The sequence below is a fragment of the Mytilus trossulus genome, chromosome 5 (assembly GCF_036588685.1).
Source record: "Mytilus trossulus isolate FHL-02 chromosome 5, PNRI_Mtr1.1.1.hap1, whole genome shotgun sequence".
NCBI classification, from domain to species: Eukaryota; Metazoa; Mollusca; class Bivalvia; order Mytilida; family Mytilidae; genus Mytilus; species Mytilus trossulus.
In genome coordinates, this window is record NC_086377.1 from 1,626,226 (window position 1) to 1,651,627 (window position 25,402).

The 25,402-nt window shown below is 31.0% G+C and overlaps 1 protein-coding gene across 1 annotated transcript in view; it reads left to right on the forward strand.

Moving 5' to 3' along the window:
• The window catches only part of LOC134719280 (uncharacterized), a 77,957-nt gene that overhangs the window by 30,649 nt on the left and 21,906 nt on the right, over nt 1–25,402 (forward strand). Inside the window, exons 6-9 of the mRNA XM_063582285.1 lie at nt 6,933–7,031; nt 21,880–21,978; nt 22,584–22,682; nt 25,030–25,128. Coding sequence (XP_063438355.1) covers nt 6,933–7,031; nt 21,880–21,978; nt 22,584–22,682; nt 25,030–25,128 — 396 coding nt within the window. The remainder of the gene's footprint in view (nt 1–6,932; nt 7,032–21,879; nt 21,979–22,583; nt 22,683–25,029; nt 25,129–25,402) is intronic.

Genomic DNA, 25,402 nt, shown 5'->3' on the forward strand with positions numbered 1-25,402 from the left:
TTATTACATACACGATAAAATTACAGCAAATTAGAAAATCCTTCACTTATGTCGAACATAATAGGGTTTTCACCTTATACTATGTGTTGTGAATAAAAACCTGCACTGGAAAATTACATAAAGTCAGGGGTAATCCGTAATATATGTGTAATTCAGGTCTCAGAAAGGGTATATATTGTGACATTCCCGGCTTAGTGCTTATATCCCCTACGGCTCAGGGGATATAAACTCTAAGCCGGGAATGTCACAGTATATACCCTGTCTGAGACCTGAATAACATATAATGTACCATTGTTATTTTATTATCACCCCTTTTACAACACTAACTTTCGATTTTCTCTGTGAATACAAGATCTCAATGACTGGTTGTGTACCAATTTTATTTTATTATCAACCCTATTTCACACTCACTGTTGATTTCGTCTATAAATACAAGATCTCAATGACTGATTGTGTCACCCCTATTACAACACTAACTTTCGATTTCATCTGTAGATACAAGATCTCAATGACTGGTTGTGTACCAATGTTAATTTATCATCACACCTATTTCACACTAACTTTTGATTTCTTCTGTAAATACAGAATCTCAATAACTGATGGTGTACCATTTTTATGTTATGCTCACCCCTATAGCAACACTAACTTGCAATGTTCTCTGTGAATACAAGATTGTAATGACTGCTTGTGTACCATTGCTATTTTATTATTACTCCTATTACAACACTAACGTTCGATTTTCTCTGTGAATACAAGATCTCAATGACTGATAGGCACCCTTGTTATTTTATTATCACCCCTGTTACAACACTTACTTTCGATTTCCTCTGTGAATACAAGATCTCAATGACTGGTTGTGTGCCAATGTTGATTGATCATCACCCCTATTTCACACTGACTATTGATCTTGTCTGTAAATACAGGATCCCAATACCTAGTTGTGTACCATTGTTATTTAATTATCATCCCTGTTACAATACTTAGTTTCGATTTCCTCTGTAAATACAAGATCTCAATGACTGGTTGTGTACTATTGTCATTTTATTATCATCCCTGTTACAACACTAACTTTTGATTTTCTTCTGTAAATACAAGATATCAATGACTGATTGTGTACCATTTTTATTTTATTATCACCCCAATTACAACACTAACGTTCGATTTTCTCTGTGAATACAAGATCTCAATGACTGATAGGCACCCTTGTTATTTTATTATCACCCCTGTTACAACACTTACTTTCGATTTCCTCTGTGAATACAAGATCTCAATGACTGGTTGTGTGCCAATGTTGATTGATCATCACCCCTATTTCACACTGACTATTGATCTTGTCTGTAAATACAGGATCCCAATACCTAGTTGTGTACCATTGTTATTTAATTATCATCCCTGTTACAATACTTAGTTTCGATTTCCTCTGTAAATACAAGATCTCAATGACTGGTTGTGTACTATTGTCATTTTATTATCATCCCTGTTACAACACTAACTTTTGATTTTCTTCTGTAAATACAAGATATCAATGACTGATTGTGTACCATTTTTATTTTATTATCACCCCAATTACAACACTAACTTTCGATTTCCTCTGTAAATACAAGATCTCAATGACTGATTGTGTGCCATTGTTATTTTATAATCACCCCTATTACCATGATTACAACACTAACTTTCGATTACCTCTGTAAATACAAGATCTCAATGACTGGTTGTATACCATCGTTATTTTATAATCACCCCTATTACAACACTAACTTTCGATTACCTCTGTAAATACAAGATCTCAATGACTGATTGGGTACTATTGTTATTTTACTATAACCCCTATGACAACACTAACGTTCGATTTCCTCTGTAAATACAAGATCTCAATGATTTATTGTGTACCTGTGTTATATTAATATCACCCCTATTACAACACTAACTTTCGATTTCCTCTGTAAATAAAGGATCTCAATGACTGATTGTGTACCATTGTTATTTTATAATCACCCCTATTACAACACTAACTTTCGATTTCTGTAAATACAAGATCTCAATGACTGATTGTGTACCATTGTTATTTTATAATCACCCCTATTACCATGATTACAACACTAACTTTCGATTACCTCTGTAAATACAAGATCTCAATGACTGGTTGTATACCATCGTTATTTTATAATCACCCCTATTACAACACTAACTTTCGATTACCTCTGTAAATACAAGATCTCAATGACTGATTGTGTACTATTGTTATTTTACTATAACCCCTATGACAACACTAACGTTCGATTTCCTCTGTAAATACAAGATCTCAATGATTTATTGTGTACCTGTGTTATATTAATATCACCCCTATTACAACACTAACTTTCGATTTCCTCTGTAAATACAAGAGCTCAATGACTGGTTGTGTACTATTGTTATTTTATAATCACCCCTATTACAACACTAACTTTCGATTTTCTCTGTTAATACAAGATTTCACTGACTGGTTGTATACCATTGTTATTTTACTATATCATTGACTATATGACAGTTGTTATTTGTTTGATGATTTTCTGCTTTTTATTTTGCCATATGATTATTGACATTTTCTTCGGAGTTCAGTACTTTTGTGAATTTACTTTTTTTGTATTCCCTTCTTGATGTTAATTTTTTTATAATTGTGATATAATTTACATTATACCAAACAATTGTCTATACTTGTTTGTTACAACTGACGTGTGTGCTTATATACACTGTTTGTATTTATCACATGTTCTTAATAGGGTAACTACAATCCTGTTCCGTTTCTTGAATGTGACTAACCAAATTATACTTGTAATCGTTTTTGACTAACATAAGCAACATGTCCGGTGTCATCTTATTTGGCTTATCAAATTTTATCCGATAAACATGATAAATAACCAAGTTTGTTTTCTTACAAAATTATTTTGTCAAAAATCGGATGTGTTCTGGATAAGAATATGTTGTGTTTACTCCTGAGTCAAATAAAAATTAGTTCTTTAGAACAAATGTAAATCATCTTTGAATTATAACAAATACATGTAGTCATTTTGTTTTAAATGTTGTAGCGAAAGTGATTTATTGATTGCGTAATTTCATACAATTTGTTTAACTATAAATGGATCTCAGGCATATGTGGCATATTGCATTTAATTTTGTGATTTTTCTTTCTGATTTTTGAAAATATCTGACTGCCATTGTTCAGGAGAAGTTGATAAGAACAAGTGGGGTACATTATAAGTTACCCACTATTATACAAACCTTTATTTGGTATATTGAAGTAGGTACTAAACTGACAAACTTCACTAACATCAATTTCATGTCAATTTAAATTCATGTGGAACTCACGTGAAATTCTCGTAAATCTCATCTAAAGTTTATACGTAAAATCAGTTAATGCGAGTTGCATATGAATCTCATGTTGAACTCACGTAAAATCCCATAATGATTTGTTCATGTGAAATTTATATGATTTTGTAAAATATCGTTATACAAATCACATTTATATTTCAAAATCATGAAAAATACCATTTTTGTCTGTGAAATTCATGTTAAAATCGTCATGTGAGAAAATCACATGAACATTTTAACGTGAGTTTCATGTATAAGAATGTTTGAGGTGAATCTCATATGAATAGTTCACGTAAATTTCATATGAGATTCAGGAGAAATAAAGGTAAATAAATTTTGCCTGTGTACATATGTACATGTATATCAGTGGTCGTTCGTGGCAATCGCGGTTTAAGCCATACCGTATCCAATTTTCAACGCGTTGGTTTTCACTTTTAACGTGTTGTTTGTTTACCTCTAATACGTTGGTTTTCACTTTTGATGTGTCGGTTATCATTTTCAACACGTTGGTTGTAAGAACTACCACGTTGATACGTTATGCATACAGTATGGTAATCCGTATTTTTTTCGTTCCATATCGTAAGTTTTGCACTTTTGTCAAACATCAAAATATTTCTTACAAAGCATTATCTAAATGTAGGGTATGCTAAAGACTATATACCAGTGACCAGACTAAATGAAAAACACTGTATCTCATTTTTTTGAAATATAATAAGATTCAATAAGGTAACAAATGAATAAACGGAAGGCTTGTTTGCGAGCAATGTCAACTGACCAAATTTTTTTTTTTTTTAATATTTTCAAAAACAGTAATTATTTTTGCAGACTTTACCTGAGGTTGCCCAACCTTGTGTATATCATCGTGGTAGTTATATATATTTACATAAAGGGAATAACAATGTTTCCGGACTAAATCTGTGGTATGCCCGACTCTAAGCAGATTTCTATTTTGAATTAGGTAACTTTGAATAATTTCATAAAAATAAAATAAATATATTAGCGGACTACTTGAGGTATGCCCGAGACCTGTGCAGGATACTTTTCCAAGCGTTTAGTTTTCCCAAAAGTCAATAAATGAATTGCTTCTTAAAATGTTTTATAATCGTTTACATGCAATACCTTACAGATATTCCAATAGGTAAAAGAATTTATGAAATAGTTTTGTTGTTATATACTTTTAAACAATGACGTAGTTTTCTATTGTGATCTTTTAATCTACAGTTTGAAGTATGTCTCCGAATTAGTATTGGATGATACACAACTTTGAGATTTGTATTAAACAATACTTTGACATGTTTTACTTTCCTTTGTGAAAAAAAAAATCAATGATTCATTGTGTACACTTGTTATTTTATTATCACCCATATTACAACGCTAACTTTCGATTTCCTCTGTGGATACAAGGTCTCAATGACTGATTTTGAACCCTTGTTGTTTTATTATCATCCCTATTACAACACTAACTTTCGATTATCTCTGTGAATACAAGAACTCAATGACTGATTGTGTACCCTTGTTTTTCTATTATCTCCCCTTTTACAATTCTTTTTTTCTTGTTACTCTTCCTAGATCACCTATGCACTTACTGTTTTGTATTCCCCTCGATATCCATTGTTTATAACTTTTGTGTTGAAGACAATTATCTAATCACATTAAAAATATATACCTAGAACAGTCTGGAAAAGTTGAACATATTGAACACTGGTGAGGTCCAGCCTTTTTTTATAGATTTTTGTTTATTTGATATTACGACTGTTACATTCTTAATCTTTCTATGAAATTGAAGCAAATCCTATAATATATCGATAGGTAAATATTCATGTTCCTAATTATGATATCAGTTAGGTAACTGTCAATTTCGGTTAGATCAAATCTTTCTAAAATTATCTTTTAATTAAAAACCAAAATTCAACGATTTACATTTTAGAAATAAAATAACAAGGCAATAAAAACTTTAAATCGGTCAATATTGATCAGGTCATTGTCAACGTTGATTAGGTCAGCATTTTCGTGTGGTCCGGTCATCGCCGATGTTGGTAAGGTCATTGTCAGATGTTGGTAAGGTCATTGTCAGATGTTGGTAAGGTCATTGTCAGATGTTGGTAAGGTCATTGTCAGATGTTGGTAAGGTCATTGTCAGATGTTGGTAAGGTCATTATCAGATGTTGGTAAGGTCATTGTCAGATGTTGGTAAGGTCATTGTCAGATGTTGGTAAAGTCATTGTCAGATGTTGGTAAGGTCATTGTCAGATGTTGGTAAGGTCATTGTCAGATGTTGGTAAGGTCATTGTCAGATGTTGGTAAGGTCATTGTCAGATGTTGGTACGGTCATTGTCAGATGTTGGTAAGGTCATTGTCAGATGTTGGTAAGGTCATTGTCAGATGTTGGTAAGGTCATTGTCATATGTTGGTAAGGTCATTGTCAGATGTTGGTAAGGTCATTGTCATATGTTGGTAAGGTCACTGTCAGATGTTGGTAAGGTCATTGTCATATGTTGGTAAGGTCATTGTCAGATGTTGGTAAGGTCATTATCAGATGTTGGTAAGGTCATTGTCATATGTTGGTAAGGTCATTGTCAGATGACGTTTTTGAATTGTATTAAAAAATCATTGATTTGCTGCATTCTGTTATCTTTGTATTGTCATGATTATTGTCGGAATTTTATCATTTATCAAATTTGAGATAAATCCTTTGAGAAATAAAAAAAAAGTATGAGCATTTGTCATTCTATTCTTTCTTTGTCCTGTCGTCGGTCCAGTCATTAGTGTAACCCATATTTAAACAATATTTTGTAAGAAAGTTTTTGAACGGCTGACAAAAAATGCAAAACCTACGGTATGGAATGAAAAACTAACGGTATAGAAATTAGAGCCAACGGGTTGGTTTCTCATACTGATGAATGACGAATCAACGCGTTACTTTTTGGAACCAGCGCATTGAAACCGGAAACCAACGAATTTAAAGTGAAAAACAATGTGTTGAAAATATAAAATTACGCGTTGAAAGTAAAAACCAACCCGTTGAAAATTCCATACGGTATGTTTATACTATAAATGACAAGATTTGATTTGATTTGATTGTTGGTGGTTTAACGCCCTTTTTTAAGCACCGCTTGGGGATAGTTCACGTCGGAAAGTTTTTATTGGTTGACGAATGCGGAGTGCCTAGAGACAACCACCGACCTTTGATAGGAAAACTGACAATACTTGTCAATCAAGATTGGAGTTAAGTGCATCAACACGCCAATGATACGAACGGCAATTCATACACATTTTACTTTGTGATATTATCCCTTTGTAAACATCTGATATGATTTGTTGATAAGTTGTTGATGAGAACACATTTTTGGTTGCATTTTGGAGACACAATAAAAAATACTTGTCAGATTATATTTGTATAATGATTTCTCTCCTCGACAGGAATCAAGATACATCAATGTTATATACATTATTAATTACAAATGTCTATAAGTTGTAGTGACAACTGTCGTGTGTGCTATTGTGTACATTGTTTGTATTTATAAAATAAAATTGTCAGTATATGGATACATTTTTAATTAATTATATGTATGTTGGTATTACAGGATGATTTTACACCGTTATTGGTTGCTGTACATGAAGGACACCTAGAGATTGTTGAAATCTTGGTTAAAGCTGGATGTGACATAGAATCAAAAACCAAGGTAACCACAAATATCATATTATCTTACTTCTCTTTATATTGAATCAAAACAACTGTGTTGTAAAGAATACAGGTAAAGTGGACAACACGTACATCTTAGTAAATATAAAATGTCATGTTTACTTGTCTCGTCAAATTTTATCAGAAACAAACCTAAATGATCGAGTTTGTGTTCTGACAGATACAATAACTTATTAAAATCTAAATTAACTTATTAACACAAAAGGGCTGAGAACATTTATGTATTAATTTCTTAGCCAGATAGAAGTAATCAAATGTAAATCATCTTTAAACCAATATATAATTATATAAAATTTTCTAAAAACATGTTTTGTATGTGTAGTGTAAAGTGTAAACGGTTATCTAAACAAGTTTTTACCACTTATTTTAATGATATGTATTGCATTTATGTTTGCTTCACAATATTGTCAAGTTGATGACACAGTATGTGATGTTTGTTACACATTGGAAAAACACTATTTTTCTGATTTTTTTCGTATCTGTTGTTCAAGAAAAGTTGTGGTTGTAACACACTATTATTTAAACCTTTATTTGTGATAAGTAGGTACGACACTTGCAAAGTTCACCAACATCAATTTCTCGTGAATCTCAACTCAAACAAGTTTATACGTGTAATCAGTTAATGCATGTGTCATGTGAATCTCATTTAAAAACTCAAGTAAATTGTACGTGTTAATCACATTCTATTTTTTCATGTAAAATCCAAATTGAGTTTCAAATATCTTAAGTTAAAAAAAAATGATATGGTCAAATTTTATGAAAAATACATTTGTAAAATTCGTATAAAAAATTTCCCGAGAAATTTACAAATTAAAACATTTCCCGAGAAATTAACAAAAACATTTTAACGTAAGTTTCATGTATAAGGTCGTTTGAGGTGAATCTCACAGGAAATTTTCAGGTGAATTTCATGTGAGATTCATTTTTAATTATGTAATCAAATTTTGCCTGATAACAAGTATATCAGTAGGCATTGTTGTCATTGGCAGTATAAGCCATACCTTATGACAGTTCCAAAGTGTTGGTTATTTCTATCCACGCGTTTGTTTTCACTTTCAACGTCTTACATTTTACTTCAAATGCCTTGGTTTTCACTTTCAACGTATTGGTTATCATTTTCAATTCGTTGATTGTAAGAACTAACCCTTTGATTTGTTATTCATACGGTATAAAAACAAACGCGTTGGTTTTTAAATTCTAAAATGTAATTTTTCGTTCCACATCGTAAGTTTTGCACTTTTGTCAAATAATCAAAATCTCTCTAAAAAAATATTATTTCAATAGGTAACGCTAAAGACTGGACAAGTGACAGGAATAAATGAAAAACAAAACAATAAATTTTATTCAAATGAATTAAACTGTATCTCAATTTTGTTCAATCATTTAATACGAAAACGAACCGGAAGTGAAAACTTCAATACATATTAAAAGCTTACGATAATGACAACTGACCAACATCTTTTGTTTAGTTTTTTTAATATTTTCTAGAACAGTTAATAATTATGTTTGCAGACTATACTTGAGGTATGCCCGAGTTTTTGTGTAGGATATCGCGGAAGTTTTGAACAGATATATCATGTTAAGGAGGGGTATTTGCAAACAAAAACAGTTAAGAGGATGTTGAATTTCGCAAGCCATAAGGCTGGTAGACCTGAACAGGATTTTTTATTTTTTTTCCAAAATTCAATAAATGTAGCGCTTGTTAAAATGTTTGATAATCGTTTACATGTGTTACCTTTAAGAGCCAGTCTGTGATAAAACAATGCAAAATGGTCCAAACCCAATATATTCCAATCAGGCTAATATTTTGTATTTTAGATACCTTATATGTAATAACTATTTGTGCAAAATATTTTGAAAAAATATTCAGTCATTATTTGTGTATGCCGAACATTCGAAAATTGTCCATTTCTGTACTGACAAATTGCCATTTTAAGCCTATTTTAGGGTATTTTGACCTGATTTTTTTTTGTTTTATAGAAAAAAATTTAGCTTAATGATAACATAAATCTTAACAAACAACTTGAAATGAAAGGAAATTATGATAATTCAAAAAGTTGTGAGATTTCTCAATACCCTTACTGACAGGTTGAAATTGCATGGTTTTGAAAATGTGCCGATTCAGCAAAATGTGTATATTTATAAAGGCTTTAATCTTGTAAGATCATGTTTTATTTTCAATAAAATGTAATATTTCATGAAGCTTATATATTCATCTACAAAATGCTAGAAAATGGTGCTCGGCAAATGATACCTTATAGCGATCAAATAATAATTAAAGATAGGCGTGATGGCCATTTTGCCGATTTTTTGATTTTTTGATCGGTTTAAATAGAAACTTTTCAAAAGTATGTGATAGTCACAATATAAGAAAAATAATGACTGAACTAATGTAAAATGGTTATATTAATTGAATACACCAACTTCAACTAAGTTTAAATTAGAAAATATAGGAGTAAACCCGGGGAGACCGCTTTTTTGCATGTTTTGCCCCTAAACTGAGCATTTTTACAATATGTTTAAAATTTTAACCTATTCAAAAGAAAATAACTTTAGTAACATAAAAATGGGCTGTTTTATTTACAATACTATGCACACTCATCAGGTAATATCACCATGAGTTCTTCACAAATTTAGCAATTTATAATAGTCTAGTTTTTAGACGCTTGTTGTCTAAATTCAAAGTGGCCACAATTGAGTTCAGTCTTAAATTTTTAAAACATGTTGTATTTGATAATGATTCATAAATATGAAAGCCTTGTACATTCATGTAATCTGTTTCCAGAAAAGAGCAAGATTTAATGGTTTTGTGAATTTCATAGAATTGTGCCTCTTACAATGTACCTAGAAAAGGGCTATATTTTCTATATTATGATACAGCTTTATGCCAAATATAAAGAGACTACTAAAAGAAGTTCCTGATAAAACTGCAACTGAATTTTTGTAACGCTGACATGAACCAATTAGTTACGACCGCAGAGATTGAACCCTGAAAATTTGGGGCAAGTATGGACAGAACATTTAAGCTTGATATAGCTCTGAATTTGGATTGGGATCAAATAGTTGACACAACACAATGAGTGTGGTCTAAGAACTAAAACTTAAAAACTTAAAAAAAAATATTTAACATTTACCTATAATGGTCCAATTACCAAAATATAAATGCATGGTTATATTCAGAATATCATAGAACCCCAAGAATTAAATTTTTTGATGTCAGAAATCAAAAAAATTTCAATTTTAGACCCTTAAGACCTCAAGTTGGACCAATTTGATAACCGGTCCCAAATATTAAAAAACTAACATGGTTAGATTCAGCATATTGAAGAACCCCATATATTCAATTTTGTTGAAATCAAACAAAATTTAATTTTGGACCCCGATTTGGACCAACTTGAAAACTGGGCCCATAATAAAAAATCTTAGTACATTTTTAGATTCAGCATATCAAAGAACCCCAAGAATTGAATTTTTGTTAAAATCAATCTAAGTTTAATTTTGGACACTTTGGACCTTGATGTAAACCAATTTAAAAACAGGACCAAAAATAAAGAATCTAAATTCACTGTAAGATTTGGCAATTTTTTTTATGAAAGCAAACAGTTTAATTTTGGACCCTTTTTGGCCCCAAATTCCTAAACTGTTGGGACCAAAACTCCCCAAATCAAACCTTTCTTTTATGGTCTTAAACCTTGTATGTAAATTTCATAGATTTCTATTTACTTATACTAAAGTTATAGTGCAAAAACCAAATGTCTTTGAATGACGACGACGATGACAACGACAACGTCATACCAATATAGGACCAATTTTTTTTCAATTTTTGCGGTTGTATAAAAACAAATATACACAGATAAATGGTTAAACTGTTGAGCAGACATACAATTACCCTACCACGTCCACTTGTATTTTTGTCCATCGGATGAGTTAAGCCATCTTCAACTGATTTTTATAGTTCGTTCTTATGATTTACTTTTATACCACTGTCCCTGGTTAGGGGGAGGGTTTGGATCCCGCTTACATGTTTAACCCCGCCACATTATTTATGTATGTGCCTGTCCCAAGTCAGGAGCCTGTAATTCAGTGGAAGTCGTTTGTTTATGTGTATCATATTTGTTTTTCGTTCATTTTTTATATACTTAAGGCCGTTAGTTTTCTCATTTGAATTGTTATACATTGTCTTATCGGGGCCTTTTATAGCTGACTATGTGGTATGGGGTTTCCTCATTATTGAAGACCGTACAGTAACCTATAGTTGTTAATGTCTGTGTCATTTTGGTCTCTTAATTGTAGACAGTTGTCTCATTTGCAATCATACCACATCATCTTTTTTAAATTGTCATTTGAATGGTAAGATTTTACTGTTCATATACATGTAATATTATGGTGGTCTACCGTAAGGAAAAACCTGCAAAATGGTCTAAATACAAGTTTTTAGTAATGAATGAACATGATGAAGGTATTAGCAAAAAAGGGTAAAAGTACGATAAATCTATAAACAATTTCACATAATAAAGTCATCAATATCTATTTTAACTAAATATTAAACATGTTTTTCAGAGTTGAACATTTTTTGATAAAAACAAGCATTCTGTGAATAATACATAGCAACACATAGTCCCCAACCCGTTACAAATTCATTGTAATGGAACAAAAATTTGATCTATAATTTGTCATAATGTAAACTACATAAAAATATCGAGACAAAATCTTCCAACAAAACGTAAAAACTTGTTGAATTCTGACTATCTAATTGAATTTCCTTTGTCCAAAGATCAAAACTCTACACACAAATATCAAACTGGAACAAAATTTAATCACTAAATACCAAAGAAAAGAAAAAAAACATTCAAAATGTCATTTTGTCTTTTAAAAAAATGAGTTATTTTCGTTTGAACAGAAGTCTTCTAATGAATAAGTATTTCATCAAAAATTTAATTCTAGAGAAAGGGCTTCAACTGAACAAAGATAAATGCTTAAAGGGTTAATAATGAATTTGACCTGTAACTTGTCATGATAAATCAAATCAAAATCTACAAGCACAAACAAGTCTGATTTGCCAAACTGACAGATAGACAGACTGACAGACACGCAGTGCAAACCTAAGTCCACTTAGACGTTAGCCGTTAGGGGACTAAAAATCAAAATCTTAAAGAATCAACAAACACGAAAGAGATGCTCTTTGGAGAGGGAACATTCAAGAAAAGTTTGAAAAAGCTTTCGATTTTTAAAGAAGTAGGGTTACCTCAAATGTCTTTTATCTTGATTTAATCTGAGATATAAATCACAAACTTTTATATGGCACATTATATATGCAAACATAATCTTTTTTCGTAGATAAAAAATATCACATTTTTTTTACATATGCTCTAATAGACACAACTTTCTAATCAAAGCACTCAATGAGTGATTGACCCTATAATTGGTTGCATTCCAGTCAAAATTTTCAAGGAGGAAGATTTTTGAAGCACAAGTATGTTCACAACTCTGTTTCATATAACAAGCTTTTTAAAAAACTGTCATCAATTGAAAGTATGTAAAAACCAGGTGCTCCACAGGGCAAAGCTTTATACAACCGCAGTGTTTGGACTCTGATTAGTTTGGGCAAATTAAATATGGTCACAATAATGTTCAAGCTTGATGCTGTCTGAATTTTGATTGTGATTGTATTTTTGACAAAAAAGAAGGTTTTTGTTACAAAATAAATGTGGCCAAAGATCAACAAATATATTGCAAAATACCGTGCAATTGAAAATTTCTTCTTGAAATATTTAAAATTTGAAATTTGAAAAATTAAAAAAAAGAAAGAAATCTCTTATTTTTTTTAAACAACTACCCCCTCCCCCCAAAAAAAAAAAACTTATTGAAACCCCCCTTTCCGCAATAACCCTGAAAACAATCCCATACTTTCCTTTTTAGTATAGAACCTTGTAGTACAATTACAGAGAGATCTATATACATGTACTTAAACCCAAGTTATTGTTTGGAGACTAAAAATTAGCTTCTTTTTGGCCCTTTTTTGGCCCTTTATTCCTTCATATTTTGGGCAATTAATCCAAAACTAAATCCAAGCATCCCCTTTGTTATATGGAGCATTGTGGTACAGTTTGAAAGAGATCCATACAATCTATAAAGATTAGACCGTTGGTTTTCCCGTTTTAATGGTTTTACAAAAGTGATTTGGGGGGCCCTTTATAGCTTTTTGTTCGGTGTGAGCCAAGGCTCCGTGTTGAAGACCGTAATTTAAGCTATAATGGTTTACTTTTTAAATTGTTATTTGGATGGAGAGTTGTCTCATTGGCACTCAAATCACATCTTCATATCTAATTACACACAAGTTATCGTCTTGAAAAAAGAAAATTGCTTGTTTTGGGCCCCTTATTGGCCCTTTATTCCTAACTTTGATTCCATGAACCATTTAAATGAATCCAAACCTTCTACTTGTGGTTTTTAACATTATGATACAATATCATAGAAATTGAAATACTTATACACAAGTTATTATCCTTAAACTATAAAAATGCTTGTTTTGGGCCCCTTTTTGGGCCCTTTATTCCTCAACGGTAGTGACCATCATCCCCAAAATTGTTCAAAAGCTTCCTTTTGTGGAATTGAATCTTCTGAAAAAATCACATGGATCTATACACTAACACTAAAGTTATTGTCCGAAATATAAGTCTACTTTGATCAGTTTTAGTTAAAATGTTAAGGGTCAAAAACTATTACAATAGTGCATTTTATAGATATTTTGGGGCATTTTTTTACTAACTTTGCATTATTTGCCAGGCTAAAATTGTTTACTTGTCTTAGAACTTATATGTCTCTTTAAAAAAATCCGGAAAGTTTAAAAAAAATAAATATGATCTTGAGAGAAAACACCTACTGAGTACATGTACTACATGCAAGTTATCTAATGCATCTGTTGCACGAATCTCTCTGGCAACCTGCCAAAAGGTAAAAAGTATGTCAAAATGCATTTTTTCTTTTTTTTTTATAATATTCTTTGCAAAATATAACAAGATAATGCTATATTTTAGAGATATATCAATTTTTCAGACCTTTAAAAAGATCCTAAATTTTGGTGATTTTTTTTAATTATTTTTTTATAATTCACAAATATGTAAATAAGGCTGTTAAATGGAAAATCGTGTGAATTAACCAAAAATTTGTTTTTATCTTAACTCCTACATACTGAAAGATTTTGGAAATATATATAATGCTGCAAAGTTATTACTACCAATTTGGACGAAATTTGAGATTTTGCATCGTTTTATGGCAGACTGGCTCTTAAGCTATTCCTATAGATAAAATAATGTGTATGGGATAGTTGTTTTTATATTCTTTTTAACATCCATGCAGTTTTCTATTGTGATCTTTGAATCTTAAATTTGAATTATGCTAGAGAACTAGTATTAGGTGATACACAAATTTGTGATTTGTATTGAACCGTTACTTTGACATATTTAACTTTCTTATGTGAATTCAAGATCTCAATAACTGATTATGTACCCTTGTTATTTTATTATCAAACCCTGTTACAGCACTTACTTTCGATTTCCTCTGCAAATACAAGATCTCAATGATTGATTGTGTACCATTATTATGTTATAATAACCCCTGTTACAACACTTACTTTCGATTTTTTCTGTGAATACAAGATCTCAATGACTGGTTGTGTACCAATGTTAATTTATCATCACCCCTATTTCACACTAACCGTTGATTTCTTCTGTAAATACAGGATCTAAATAACAGATTGTGTACCATTCTTATTTTATGCTCACCCCTATAGCAACACTAACTTTCAATGTTCTCTGTGAATACAAGATTTAAATGACTGATTGTATACACTTGTTATTTTATTATAACCCATATCACAACAATAACTATTAATTTCCTCTGTTAATTCAAGATTTCAATGACTGATTGTGTATCAACAGTAGTATACCGCTGTTCAAAACTCATAAATCCATGGACAAAAAACAAAATCGGGGTAACAAACTAAAACTGAGGGAAATGCATTAAATATAAGAGGAGAACAACGACACAACACCGAAACGCAACACACACAGAAACGGACCAAGCAACAGACAAAACATCAGGAGAATAACAAAAATAAGAGCAAAACCAAATACGTGAATTTGGGATAGACAAGTACCGTGCCACGTCTTATCTAAATATCTCAAAAATAAGAGAAAACACAAATGACTCAACGTTAAAATGCAACACACACAGAAACGAACAATATTATAACAATGGCTATCTTCCTGACTTGGTACAGGACACTTTTAAAGGGGAATACAAGTGGTGGGTTGAACCTGGTTTTATGGCATGCCAAACCTCGCACTTTAATGGCAAAAATAAATATAACATTGAAATGACAACATAATATTACAGGACTACAATACAAATAAATAGGAGAACACATTAGACAAAGAACACCATGATGAATAGATAACAAAAGGCATCGGGTTTAAAATTCAATACGCCAAAAACGCGTCTTGTAGACACAAGACTCACCAGTGACGCCCAGATATAAAAGTTTGAAAGTGAAAAAAGTACAAAGTTGTACAGCACTGAAGATCAAAAGTTGAAAAGGTTTTGCCAAATACGGCATTGTGTGTATGCCCGGGATAAGAACATTCTGATATTAGAACCATTCATGCTATTGCAAACTGTAAATTTTATCAAATGAATATGAAAGAGATATACATAATGAAACTGAAGTATTAACTAAATACAGAAAACTAAACCCGAATACATAACGCCCAGATATAAAAGATCGAAAGTGAAAAATGTACAAAGTTGTACAGCACTGAAGATCAAAAGTTGAAAAGGTTTTGCCAAATACGGCATTGTTTTTATGCCCGGGATAAGAACACCATTATTATATAGAACGATTCATGCTATTGCAAACAGTAAATGTTAACAAATGAATATGAAAGATATATACATAATGTTATTTTATTATCAATCTATTTCACACTAACTGTTGATTTCTGTTGTAAATACAGGATCCAAAAACTGATTTTGTACCATTGTTATGTTATGCTCACCCCTATAACAACACTAATTTTCGATGTTCTCTGTGAATACAAGGTATTAATGACTGGTATTAACTATGTTTGCAGACTATACCTGAAGTATGCGCGAGCCTTGTGTACGATATTGTGGAAGTTTTAAATATTTACATACAAGTAAATAACTATATTTGAGACTATATTTGAGGTATGCCCGAGCCTTGTGTAGGATATCGTGGTCGTTTAAAATATTTGTATGAAAGTAAATAACTATGTTTGCAGACTATACCTGATCTATGCCCGAACCTTGTGTACGATATCATGGTCGCTTTAAATATTTACATAGTAAATAACTATGCGGACTATACCAGGTGCATGCCGAAGCCTTGTGTAGGATATCGTGCAGTTTTAAAATATTAACATAAAAGTAAATAACTATGTTTGCGGACTATACCTGGTGTATGCCCGAGTCGTGTGTAGGATAACGTGGTAGTTTAAAATATTTGCAAAAAGGAAATAACTATGTTTGCGGACTATACCTGAGGTATGTCTAAGTCATGTGTAGGATATCGTGGAAGTTTTAAATAATTACATAAAAGTAAAAAACTATATCTAATGATTTTACCTGAGGTATACCCGAGTCTTATGCAGTATTTCTTTTCAAATTAGGTAACTTTGAATACATTTATAAACATAAAACATATATGAACGGACTACTCCCGCGACCTGTTCATGATATCTTTGTTAGTTTTCGATTTTTCCCAAAAGTCAATAAATGTATCGCTTGTTGAAATCTTTGATAATCGTTTACATGTATTACATCCAAGTTATTCTTATAGATAAAAGAATTTCTATGACATATCTTTTTGATTTTTTATTTAAACAACGACGTAGTTTTTCTTGCAATCTTTTAATATAAAGTTTGAATTATGCCTAAGAGTAAGTATAAGTTGATACACAAATTTGAGATTCGTATTAAAACGTTACTTTGACATGTTGACTTTCCTATGTGAGTACAAAATGTCAATGCTTGACTGTGTACACTTGTTATTTTATTATCATCCGTATTACAACACTAACTTTCGATTCTCTCTGTGAATGCAGGATCTCAATGACTAATTGTGTACCCTTGTTATCTTATTACCCCTATTACAACACTAAATTTCTATTTGCTATGTGAATAAAATATCTCAATGACTGGTCGTGTACCCTTGTCATTTTATTATCACCCCTATTACAACACTTACTTTCAATTTTCTCTATGCAAACAAGATATCAATGACTGATTGTGTACCCTTGTGATTCTATTATCACCCCTATTATGACACTAATTTTCGATTTCCTATGTGAATACCAGATCTCAATGACTGATAGTGTACCCTTGTTATTTTATTATCACCCATTTTACAACACTAACTTTCGATTCCCTCTGTGAATACAATATCTCAATGGCTGATTGTGTTCCCTTATTATTTTATTATCACCATATTACAACACTTACTTTCAATTTCCTCTGTGAAAACAAGATCTCAATGACTGGTCGTGTTCCCTTGTTATTTTATTATCACCCCTATTACAACACTTACTTTCAATTTTCTCTATGCAAACAAGATATCAATGACTGATTGTGTACCCTTGTGATTCTATTATCACCCCTATTATGACACTAATTTTCGATTTCCTATGTGAATACCAGTTCTCAATGACTGATAGTGTACCCTTGTTATTTTATTATCACCCATTTTACAACACTAACTTTCGATTCCCTCTGTGAATACAATATCTCAATGACTGATTGTGTTCCCTTATTATTTTATTATCACCATATTACAACACTTACTTTCAATTTCCTCTGTGAAAACAAGATCTCAATGACTGGTCGTTGCCCCTTGTTATTTTATTATCACCTCTATTACAACAATTACATTCGATTTCCTCTATGAATACAAGATATCAATGACTGATGGTGTACCCTTGTTAATTTATGATCACCCTTATTGCAACACTAACTGTCGATTTCCTCTGTGACTACAAGATATCATTAATCGATTGTGTACCCTATTGATTTTGTTATCACCCCTTTTACGAAACTAACTTTTAATTTCCTCTGTGAATACAAGTTTTCAATGACTGATTTTGTACCATTGTTGTTTTATTATCAGCCCTATTACAACACTAACTTTCGATTTCCTCTGTGAATACAAAATATCAATGACTGACTGTGTATCCTTGTTATTTTATTATTACCCCTATTACTACACTAACTTTCGATTTCATCTGTAAATACAAGATCACAATGATTAATTGAGTACCATTGTTATTTTATTATCACCCCTATTACAACACTTACTTTCGATTTCCTCTGTGAATACAAAATATCAATGACTGATTGTGTACCATTGTTATTTTATTATCACCCCTATAACAACACTAACTTTCGATTTCCTTTGTGAAGACAAGATCTCGATGACTGATTGTGTACCATTGTTATTTTATTATCACCCCTATTCCAACACTAACTTTCGATTGCCTCTGTGGATACAAAATATCAATGATTTACTGTGTACCATTGTTATTTTATTAAAACCCAAATTACAACTTACAATAACTTTCGATTACCTTTGTGAATACAAGATCTCAAAGACTGATTGTGTACCCTCGTTATCTAATTATCACTCCGACTATAACATTTACTTTCGATTTCCTCTGTGAATACAAGATCTCAATGATTGATCATGATTGTGTACCCCTGTTATTTCATTATCACTCCGACTAAAACACTTACTTTCGATTTCCTCTGAGAATACAAAATATCAATGACTGATTATGTACCCTTGTTACTTATTATCACCACTATTACACCACTAACTTTCAATTTCCTCTGTGCAAACAAGATATCAATGATTTATTGTGTACCATTGTTATTTTATTATCACGCCTATTACAACACTTACTTTCGATTTCCTATGTGAATGAAAGATCTCAATGACTGATATTGTACCCTTAATATTTTATTATTACCCCTATAGCATCACTAATTTTCGATTCCCTCTGTGAAAACAATATCTCAATGACTTATTGTGTATCCTTAAGATTTTCCTATCACCTCTATTACGACCCTTACTTTCGATTTCCTCTGTGAATACAAAATCTCAATGACTGATTGTGTTCCCTTATTATTTTATTATCACCATATTACAACACTAACTTTCAATTTCCTCTGTGAAAACAAGATCTCAATGACTGGTCGTGTACCCTTGTTATTTTATTATCACCCCTATTGCAACACTAACTTTCGATTTCCTCTGTGAATACAAGATATCATTAAATTATTGTGTACCCTTTTGATTTTGTTATCACCCCTATTACGACACTAACTTTCAATGTCCTTTGTGAATACAAGATATCAATGACTGATTGTGACTGAATCCTCTAACGTTTGGTTCTGAATCTTTAAGAACTCGCACACTATTAACGTCACTACTTCACTTTTTATGTAAAATAAATATTGTATCCTAGTGTTCATTTAAAGTTTATCAAGACAAACATACAATTATATAAAATGCAATGACAGGTATGATATCACACAACAAAACGTGTTATACACTTGTCAGGTGATGACACAGTATGCGATGTTTGTTATAAGTTAATATTACAAATTGGAAGGACACTAGTTTATATTGATGCACGGGATTGATAACTGTATAGCATTCGTTTCTTTGTCCGATTGAACTCCTCTTTATTCATAATGTATATCAAATATGTATTAGATTAAAATAACATATAATTTTTTGTGTATAACAAAAATATCTCTGAAACCCTTGCACTTTCTTTTAATAAGAATTTGACGAGTTGTGTTGAAGTTTAAGATGACATAATATTAGTTCTGCATATCTGATACGAAACATGGTTGAATAAAAACAAATTGTTTCAATCACGTACAGATATGTTTTTATTTCATTGATCTAATTTGAAAGAAACCTTTTATTTTTACAATTTATACATTTTAAAAATTTGTTTTAAAACAAAACATTCGATTATTCTTATTCTGCTGTGTTCATGTTGTTTATATATAATATACAATATATCAAACGGAATACTATTGTAATTATTGGTTAACTGACATGCTTGTTATGTTAACTTCTGTTGATAAGATGTGTACATACTAAAACAGATACTTTTGGTGAACAAAATATTTTATAACGAATAATTTTTTTTTGTATTATGATTTTTAAAATTTCAATACATATGCGATTCAAAAAATGATTCAGAAACAAGCAAAAAATGCGTCTATCAATCGGTCTTCTTAAATACTATTGGTAAAACATATTTTTTACGCAAAAAATTGAAATCAGCAAATACTTGTTTTATTGTAAGATTTTATTTGTATTTCAGTGTATCTCATTTTGAAGAATCAGTCTTTATACAAACTTTCTTCAGTATTTTGAAAAATATTGAAAAAATAAAATTCTAAAATCTCAAAGTGAAACAAGCCAAATAAGTATTTCTTTTGTTTTAATCATGTACCAGAATATTGGACATTTCAAAGCGAAATAACCCAATTTTTTTTTTTTTTTATATCAAAACCCTGATAATTTTTTATTGCTCACCGAGATATAATTTATAATGACACATGATATCTCGTATGTGTATTTTCATTAAATCCTTATACTTTAAGTAAATTGTTATAACCTCGGTTTTGAATGTATCATGTATTTATGTAGTAAATCATGAAATCTTATTATCTTTCAAATTTGAGATGAATCCTTTTAGAAACAAAAAAGTAAGAAGCATTTTAATTTAGTCAGGTCATTGCCGATGTTGGTCTGGTCATTGTGAGATGATGTTTTCGATTTTTTTTAAACACAACATTGTTTTGCTTTCTTTTATTTTTGTATTATAGGCTGAATTTTATCATGAATCACATATGAGATAAATCATTTGAGATTTAAAAAAAAATGAGCATGTTTCAATCGGTTCTGTATTTGTCCTGTCATCGGCCCTGTCATTAGTGTAACCAATATTTAAACAATATTTTGTAAGAAAGTTTTTGACGGGCTGACAAATTGGCAAAATCTACGGTATGGAATGAAAAAGTAACGGTATAGAATTTTAGACCAACGTACCGATGAATTACGGGTCAACGCGTTAGATTTTAAAACCAAAGAACTGAAAGTGAAAACCAACGAGTTGAAAATGAAAAACAACGTGTTGAAAATATAAAACTACGCATTGAAAGTATGAACTTACGCGTTGAAAATGTCATACTGTATGTGTGTACTGCATATGACACGATCTGATTTTTTGTGTTTTAACGCCACTTTTAAGCACCGTTTTTGGAATATATCATGTCGGAAAGCTTTTATTGTTTTAGGAATCCGGAGTGCCCAGAGACAACCACCGCCCTTCGATAGGAAAATTAACAACACTTGTCAATTAAGATTGGAGTCAAGTGCATCCGCACGTCAAGGACAAGGACGGTCACTCATATACGTATCACTTTGTGTACAGATATCTTTTTGTAAACATCTGATATGATTTGTTGATAAGTGTTGATGAGAACACGTTATTGGTTGCATTTTGGAGATACAATTATATGAACTCTGTCAAACAATTTAAAAAAAACAATACTTCTCATATGATATGTGTAATATGATTTGTCTCCTCGATAGGAACGAAGATACTATAATATTATATACTTTTGTTGACAACTGACATGTGTGCTATTATATATATTGTTTATATGTATACAATAAAATTGTTCAGTATATGACTACAGTTTTGATTAGATATATGTTTGTCTTACAGGATGATTTTACACCTTTATTGTTTGCTGTACAGCAAGGATACCTGGAGATTGTTAAATATCTTATCAAAGCTAATTGTGATATAGAAGCCAGAACAAAGGTAACGACATATATCATTTAATCCTAGTTTTTTTTTAATTATGAATCAAGACAGATTGTTGTTGTTATTTATGCAGGTGTAGTGGACAACACATATTTCTTAGTATAAATAAAGCCACTTTTAAGCACCGTTTTTTGAATATATCATGTCGGAAAGCTTTTATTGTTTTAGGAATCCGGAGTGCCCAGAGACAACCACCGCCCTTCGATAGGAAAATTAACAACACTTGTCAATTAAGATTGGAGTCAAGTGCATCCGCACGTCAAGGACAAGGACGGTCACTCATATACGTATCACTTTGTGTACAGATATCTTTTTGTAAACATCTGATATGATTTGTTGATAAGTGTTGATGAGAACACGTTATTGGTTGCATTTTGGAGATACAATTATATGAACTCTGTCAAACAATTTAAAAAAAACAATACTTCTCATATGATATGTGTAATATGATTTGTCTCCTCGATAGGAACGAAGATACTATAATATTATATACTTTTGTTGACAACTGACATGTGTGCTATTATATATATTGTTTATATTTATACAATAAAATTGTTCAGTATATGACTACAGTTTTGATTAGATATATGTTTGTCTTACAGGATGATTTTACACCTTTATTGTTTGCTGTACAGCAAGGATACCTGGAGATTGTTAAATATCTTATCAAAGCTAATTGTGATATAGAAGCCAGAACAAAGGTAACGACATATATCATTTAATCCTAGTTTTTTTTTTAATTATGAATCAAAACAGATTGTTGTTGTTATTTATGCAGGTGTAGTGGACAACACATATTTCTTAGTATAAATAAAGTCTCATTTTACGTATTTCATTAAATTTTAACACATATCAACATAACAATAGGCCAAGTTTGTTTTTTGACAAAACAATTTAGTTTATCAAAATCTGAATTCGCAAAAGGCTGCGAACATGTGTTTGTTCATTTCGTAGCCAGATAGAAGTAATCAAACAATGTTTAACGTTACATCGTTTTTTTCTCGTTTTATTGAACAAAAGTTTTAATATTTCATTTATTCTCTCAACCAATAAATACGAATCAAATGAGGCATGTTGAATTTTGTTTTCTGATATTCGTTTTTGATTTTTCGTAAACTTCTGAATTCATTTACTGATAAGAAGTTGTGCTTTTTTTTTTGGTCTTTTTAATTTTTTTGGATTCGAGCGTCACTGATGAGTCTTTTGTAGACGAAACTAAAGTTAGTCCTGGTATCTATGATGAGTTTATTTGCACTTTAATTTTAATGCTTTTATCCAAACTGAAAAAAATGTTTTTTTTCAAATCAACCAATATTTGATATATTGAATTAAATGTTACTTTGTTAAATTATACTCTGTTTCCTTAACATCTGATTAAATTTGTTTAAAAGAATTTGACGAGAAAATGTTCTAGGTAAGTCATTTGTCATTTTTAGTAAGCAATATCTACTATACACATTTAAAAACTTTATCAAGGTGTACTTACATTCAACGGACTTGTCTTTGACAATTTTTACTTCTATCATCAAATTGTATCGAATATTAAACATAATAAAGAATCAAAATTAATTGTCTTCTATTGTACTTGCCTCATCAAACTAGACATAATAAACATAACAAACATACAAAAGGACCACGTGTGTTTTCTAGAACGTGTGGTCTGCATAATGAGTTCAAAACAATATGTTGTGTTATCTCTTGAATCAGACAAATAAAATACACAGATGTAAAGTAAAATATTGAAGTCATTTATTATTCTTACAAAAAAATGTTTCAAATAACAACTAATGCAAGTTATGACAGTTCACAAGACGGGTCTTAATCATATTATACTTGTTGTATTTTGTTTTTCTGGTTTTTATATCAGCGTATAAGAAACCCATGAAATCAGGTTGTGTATCTATTTTAAGTTACATACTATTTATAATTTGACAACAGTTTCTTTTATATTGTATATTTTTTTGAATTTGATCGATACATTAGATTGGAGATTTTTTTGTCGGTGACCAATACATAAAACACAATCTGATTGAAGTTTTGACATCTTACCTCAGTACTGCATAATAATGTGTTGTTTCTAATGTAACTGGTAATTGTATTCACTTTTGATCATTGATACCTATATATGTTGACGGTAATAAATAGACACAATACCAGCTGATTGAAGTTTTTAAAACATCTCACATCAGTACAGCCTGATAATGTGTTGTTACCATTGTGATGATTGATTCATATGTTATATATTGTGTTTATATGTATTAAGGTAATATTAGTTACATAGTGTGTTAGTGACCTAGTATGATATATACAGGGTCAGTAAATTCCATATGGGGTGAGAGCAAAGCTCGAACCCCTTATGGAATTTACTGACCCTGTATATATCATATCAGGTCACTAGCATGAGTACTGGTGTCAGCACAATTTTGAAAACAACTATGTTTTATATTTTGATTAATCTCAAATACTGCATGTATTTCGTGCATCAATATAAAACAAACTTCTGTAGATGAAACGCAAGTCTGGCGTACTAAATTATAATCCTGGTACTTTTGATAATTATCCTGATAACGCACGAAAAACATGATGTTGAAGGTTTTCAAATAGAACATTAGAATTGACTGTTTACTAAAGAAGAATATAAGAATTAATACAAGTACGACTGGTCATTATATTCACGTTTGTTCATTGTATAAATTCATATTGTTTGCTCATATATAGGGAGATGTGGTGTGAGTGCCAATGAAACAACTCTCCATCCAAATAAAAATGTATAAAGGTAAACCATTGCCGGTCAAGGTACGGCCTTCAACACAGAACCTTGGCTCACCCCGAACAACAAGCTATAAAGAGTCCCAACATTACTAGTGTAAAACCATTCAAACGGGAAAACCAACGGTCTTACATGTATCTATATACACGAGAAACACGTATAAATAACATAAACAAACGACAACTACTGTACATCAGATTCCTTATATTTATAACACAACATTGTCTTTTTTTGTGACACATGTTTTGATGTAGGTTATATATATCTTGATATTACAGATAGGATCTACACCATTATTGCTTGCTGTAGAGAAAGGACACCTGGATATTGTTCAATACGTACTCACAGTTGGCTGTGAAAATAAAGCACAAGACGATGTAATGTTATCTTATTCTACTACTAATTAACACAATAGCTTTCAAAGCTACCTGGCTTATAATTCAATACGTCAGACGCAAGTTTCGTCTGATCGTTAAGTTAATCAGGCAGGTTTCATTGACAACAAATACCGCTAAGTATATATTAAGTCTCATTTTACTTCTCTTATTAAACCTTATTTGGTGAAACACATTATCAACAAACAATTTATTCACACAAGTTTAGTTTTCTGAAATATAATCCGTATCTTCTTTTTATTCACACAAGAGTTTT